This window comes from Corvus brachyrhynchos, unplaced genomic scaffold (assembly GCF_000691975.1).
Source record: "Corvus brachyrhynchos isolate BGI_N302 unplaced genomic scaffold, ASM69197v1 scaffold317, whole genome shotgun sequence".
In the NCBI taxonomy this organism is placed as follows: Eukaryota; Metazoa; Chordata; class Aves; order Passeriformes; family Corvidae; genus Corvus; species Corvus brachyrhynchos.
The window spans coordinates 577,956-583,955 of record NW_008239295.1 but is presented as its reverse complement, the minus strand read 5'-3'; the positions used below and the strand labels follow the sequence as shown (position 1 = coordinate 583,955).

Below are 6,000 nucleotides of genomic sequence, written 5' to 3'. Positions count from 1 at the left end.
TTCAGTTGCTTGTTATGGAAATCCTGTGTAACAACAGCCTAATGCACTTGACTTTGGGATAACATTTTTCTGACTGCTTTGGAGTGACTCACAGTTTTTTAAAAGGTATTTCCTGGGTGGAGGGAGGGTGTACAAAATGTACAAAATGGTTCTATTTTAAGGAAACCCTTAACTATGAATATCCTTCATCAAACAAGCCACTGGCAAGGAGGGTGCCATGCAACCTGCGTGCAATCTCTTTCTAAATCCATTTCTGCATGCCCTCCCACATTCTTGGAAAGAGGAGAGGAAGAATTATGACAATCAAGATTGATATTTCTACTGTTTAGAAACATTTTCTCCCCATCAGAGGCTTTTTGGAGTGAAGAGAACTGATTGAATTTCAATAAACTAGAGTTGCAAAAAACAGAGATACTTCCAAAGCCCCAACAGTTTCAAATCCCCAGATTCACCAGCAGAGCATTCTCTTGGTGTAAAAGAGGGAATAGATGTTATTAATACTGACTGTCTTAGTACATTAGACCATGGAATCCCCAACAGGGCTTGCTGGCCTTTTGAAAGTAAAATGAGACAATTTGTTTTTGAGGAGATACCATTCTCTCATTTAAACGTTGATCTTAGAGGCTGGAAATCAAAGGTAATGTCTCAGCCCTGTCACAGATTTCCATGAGAGAGCCAAAGTCTTAAAAAGCAAACAAACAAACAAACAAAAAAAATCATTCAATCAACTAGCAAAATTAAAACAAAACAAAGCAAAACAGTGAGTTTTCACAGGGAAAAAGAGGAAAACATTTGGAGAGGACTGACTTTTTTTCAACAAAGTTAAACATTTGTAACTTTATTTAAGATGATGTTATCTTTTCAAATTTCATTACCATATAGAAGGGATAAATAACCCAAAAGTAAATTTTAAAAATGAAACTCCAAAATTTTTTTTTTTTTCATTTCAGCCCACTCTGAAACAGTTCTCCCATTTTGATTTGCCTTAGTTTGGGCACTGAATGAAAAAAAGAAATTATTTTCACATCTCCCGTTATGTTACCAAAAGTTGTCACAGAGAAAAATCTTTTCATCTAAAACATTAATAAAATCTTAGGCTTCATAAATACATAAAATAAGATTATTATGTTAAAGAGCAATCCTGAATAGAATGCCTGAAACTGAAGTACTTCTTTTGGTTTGTATTTTTTATGGTTTTGACAGTATTGTTGAGAAGACAAAATTAGAACAAAACCTTTTATCCAGCCTCTGAATTTCAAGCTGGGTTAGAGGCAGAATCTACAGGAAAAGAAACAGATTTTTTTAAGGAAGTTTAATTTTCATTCATGACAGAATAAAGTTATTCCTTAAATGCTTGTAGGTGAAAGCTTGGTTAGTGACTATGTTTATCTTCCAATGAAATACAGTTCTGCAAAATATTTTACTTTACGGAAACTCACAACAGCAGCGATTTTTGTTACTTTACGTGCAGTGTACATGGAGATGCCATATGATTTGCAGGGCTTGATTCCATTCTCACTCCTCAGCTTTGCACTGGTGGTTCAGTGGCGTGACTCCTCTTGACACTGGCTGAATTCCAAGTCTAAGCGAGAGGAGAATCAAACATGCGAGGTTTGGTTTTTGGTTTTTTGTTCAGGACAATGAATGCCAAGGAGCTTCCCTGGTTCTGGCAGCTTCAGCCATTCTAATGCACGTGTTGTGGCCTCCCTGCTCACCAGCACATGCATTCCAGCTCCTGCTAAGCAAAACACAATATATCCATAGATGCAAGTGCCCAGTGACTTAAATTCCTTCTGTTCCCACATCTCCCAGAGCCCTGCGTGCCCTCCAGAGGTGGCACTGTGTGGCAGTGTAGGTTAGGAAGGCACAAAGACTCCTTGAGGCTCCACGTTTGCAAACCCTCTGCTAGCAGCTACAGGCGATGAGCTGTGTGTATCTCTCCATGGTCAGTCCTTCTCCATGGTCAGTCCTTCCCAGGGTCAGTCCAACCTGCCCAAAGATAGAGACTGCAGCAGGAGTGTCCCCATGCCCCACCAGGCATCTGCAGGAGGAGGGGTGGTTGCCAGGAGAACTCCTGCCAGGAGAATTCCTGCATGCCTCCCCAGCTTGCATGCATCATCACCACAAGAACCAGCTATAGCCACAATACAGCCCTTAACGGGCACTGATGAAATCTGGAAATGCTGCAGCCCCGAGAGCAGTTAAATTGTAATGGAGACCCTCACATCTGGAGATTCTAAGGAAGCAAAAGAGCTTTCTTCTACTCCCTGTCCCTTGTCTCTCCCTCCCTTGCTCCAGGTTCAGAATCACATCACACAGTAAGCAGAGGTAAGCACAGGCTGTTCCCTTCCCCCCTGAGTCACACCACGGTGTGCTGTGAGCTGAAGGAGGTGAAGCTGCCCTTGGGGCTGCGGTGACACTGGGAGAAGCTGGCAGCCCTGGTCCTTTTGCTTTTGGTCCCACTCCTGTGTTTCCGCTTGTCACGTGCCATAAAGCTTTCGATCAGCTTCAGCTTTTCGTGCTCTTCCTTCAGGAAGAAGTCAACAAGCAAAGTCTTCTCCTTTTTGATCTGTTCACTGATGTCCTTGGGGATGTCAGGGATTATCCAGTCAACCAGAACACTGAGGAACATCACCAAGTTCTGCAAGCACAGCAACAGATGGGAAGCAAGGATGAAAAATACAAAATACTTGCACTGGAGCAAAACCAAACCTTTGTTATAGCTATGAGACAGATGTCAAACACATTTTGCTGGTGGTGTGTAGTAGTAAGCAGCTGAGTGAGGCTTTATTTCAAGAAGCAGCTCAGGTTTGTGCACAGCTACTCCTCAGTGTAGAGGCTGAATCAAACACGTGCTTCAGGTTTGAAATGGGAAAGGACTTGGAATCATGAAATAATTCATTGCCTTAGTAACTAAACCATCATTATTCTTTACAGGTATCCAAAGGTGCCCATTTCTCAACATCCAGTTCCTTGATAGTGAGTTCAGAATCCATTAATGTAAGGACATCCTTCAATGCTATCAAAAATCCTACAACACAAGACAAAGACACTCTTGTGTTTCCAGTGTGGCCTGAGCACACAGCAGACAACTTTCATGGCCATTCTGTCTTCAAATCCTTCTGTCTGCTGACAAGCAGGATTGTTTTTACACTACCACAGCGTGCAAGCCACAACCCCAAACCTCAGGTGTCAGGGTGATTACAGGTGGTGCTCATACCATCGAGCAGGAAGCAGACTGGGAAAAACCTTCTGCTTGCTTGTGAAATCTATAGATAAGCGATGCTTTGTATTGTCATGATAATGCTCTGAGAAGTGCTGCGTTGTGTAATGCCTTGAAATGTGTAAGAACAGTTTGCTGACAGGGCTGCTAGCATGAACTCTCTGTCCCCATCCGAGACAATGGAGCTAATTAACCAGGGAATGCTCTCTGGCAGAGCAGGCACAGGGTTTGAAGCCCAGCAGAACCAGTTGCTTTCAACTGCTTTGAAGCCAGTGGTGGAAAATTACTGAAGGCACAGCAAAGAAGCAGAAGAGGGCAATACAAACCAGGCAAGATTCATAGAAACACTTGGCAGGTGAGGACAAAAGAAAGGCAAATTTCAAAAAGAGGGATGGGCCCAATTTGGCTGTGGAAGTATCCCACATCGTGGAGGAGAGCAGAAGGAAGCCATTTGGAAGGCAAGCCATGACAGCAAATCCCTTGCTAATGAAATCTCCACACTGGGGACAATTTACTGCGCTCAATTCAAGAAAGTAGCAAAAATCCTTAGAGGATTTATTACTTCTGTTTGTTTCTTGCTTTGGGTAAAGAACAGCAGTTAACAAGCCTACACAGCATTTATGTGCTTTTTAAAAGTGGTTCCTCTGAGAGTATAAAAATGACAGAGTCCACTTAAACATTCAGAGCCTGGAGTGTTTTGGGGATTACTGCTAGTGCCAAGGGCTAAGAGAAACTGTGGGTCTTGCCTTCCATGTCTATTGGACATGGGCTGCTTTGGAACATGCATTTGGATCCATTTATGATGATATTTCTGTGGCTGAAAGTGAAGCAACTCAGCAGCCTTACCTGAAACAGAATCACAAAAGCCAAGCGAGCAGATAAGACTGCCCAGAACTGCTTAGAAAACTCGTACTGGTGCGGGGACCAAGGTGGTTCTCTGTAGTCTTTGAACCTGGAGATGGAGACAGCTCGGTTATCACAGTTCCAGCAATTTCCTCCAGCACCAATAGCTGTGATTAACGTCATTTTCCAATCACGAAACCTAAAGAATTAAATCCTCCAGATGTTCCTACTTCAAGCCTTATTATGAAATACAGCTTCAGAATTAGAGCTGGACTACCTCCACTGAACTTAACTCAGTCTGGTTTTCACAGTTGTAACGTTGGAAATGTCAAGATTTTATAGGATTGACAAATGTCCCCTTTATTTTCTTAATGTAAATTGACATCAGTGTACAGGGAATAAAATGCTGAAATGAAAGCAGAGAGATAGTCCAAGGCATTTTCAGATTGAAGGAGATAAACCTGCATTCATGTCACCTAAACCTTGATTAATTCAGGGAATAATTCAGCCCACATAAAACGTGACGCACACTTTGGTGATTCCTGTCTTTGCATTAACGAAAGGGGGAGCCATGGGAAAGGCACTTCCTAAATTAACTGTCTAGCCTTGGACAGGATAAAACAGAGCCTTAGTGGTTTGGTGTAAAGACTTGCTTTTAGTATTATCATCAATCATTTGGAAGTAAACAACAGGCTAATAAAAATCACAGATGCTCCTAAATTGGAAAGTTTTGCAAATAGCAGGAAACGCAGAAAGCAATAAGAAATGAAGACAGGAAACACAATGAGAATAACACGGGGAAATGGAAAATAATTAAAATTAAAACACTTGAAGGATCTTTGAAGACATAGTATTTGAAAGTGGAAATAGCCTGGAGCTTGCAGTGGCCAGCAAGCGAGCACACGTTTGAAATATGGCAGCAGGACAGTCTATGACTTGTGGGTGTATCAACAAAAGTCATGATGGTGCTGGGAGGGGAATTAGCCTTTCTCTGAACAGCCCAGGTAAATCCACACCTGGAATGCTGCATTCAGCCATTCAGCTGTGCAGATTCCAGAGGGGGGAAAAAAAAGAAAGAGAGAAAAAAAAAAAAAGGAAACCAAAGAAAAATATAGCAACAAATTGAAGGCAGTTCAGGAGAACAGTACAAGGGCTGAGGAGACTGACTCACCGGGAAGATTAAAGAGCAGCACATGTATTGCTCCACTTTGGTAAGTAACAGCCACAGTTGGACATGATAACCATGCGCAAATTGTGCCCTCAGGACTGAAAGGGATAATTTAGTGCTGTTCCCAGTGTTTGACTAGGAGTAATGGGATGAAATTAAGAAAGGGAAAATCTGTTTTGAATACCACAAAACCCGTCCTGACAGTAAGATTCATTAGACTGTGCAAAAGCCTCCGTTGGGGGATAATGGAGAAGGTTCATATATAAAATCTGTCAGCTTCAGTTTGCAGGTGCACTTGCCAAAATTACCTTCAGGTTCTACCCACATGGTTTTGCATGTTAAATCACAGGCTTGCCATCCACGCATCCCCTACATCCTGCCGCTCCCCACCCCCAAGAAACTGAGTCTGGAATGCTGGATGTGGTTCTATGCTGCAGCTTCTGGAGACAAAGGACACAAGGTGCAGCCCACAAGGAGGAGAAAACCACTTTAAATTGGGGGCTGTGTTAGTTGAGGGAAGAACTCCCTGGGCTGTGTTAGCCCCTGGATGGTTTTGCTTGGTGGTGCATGCGCAAGTCCTGACTTGGGATTCCTGTGCTGTTCCTGCACTGCCAGATCCCCCCTCTGGTCCCTTTCTGGACATTGCAGGCTCCCACATGTTGCTCAAATCTGTACAAGTGCTGCATCAAGAGACAAAGACAGTTCCCTTGAATTTAATCTGTTTGAACATCAAAGCCAAGGAAAACCACTGAGTTTCTTGTGGACT

At 42.7% G+C, this 6,000-nt stretch overlaps 1 protein-coding gene across 1 annotated transcript in view; it reads right to left on the bottom strand.

Moving 5' to 3' along the window:
- Positions 1-803: 803 nt before the first annotated feature.
- The window catches only part of ANO2 (anoctamin 2), a 148,935-nt gene continuing 143,738 nt past the window's right edge, over positions 804-6,000 (bottom strand). The window contains exons 24-25 of the mRNA XM_017740601.1: positions 4,070-4,175; positions 804-2,641 (exon numbers count right to left, since the gene is read on the bottom strand). Of these exons, the coding sequence (XP_017596090.1) occupies positions 2,360-2,641; positions 4,070-4,175 (388 nt within the window). The 3' untranslated portion in view covers positions 804-2,359. The remainder of the gene's footprint in view (positions 2,642-4,069; positions 4,176-6,000) is intronic.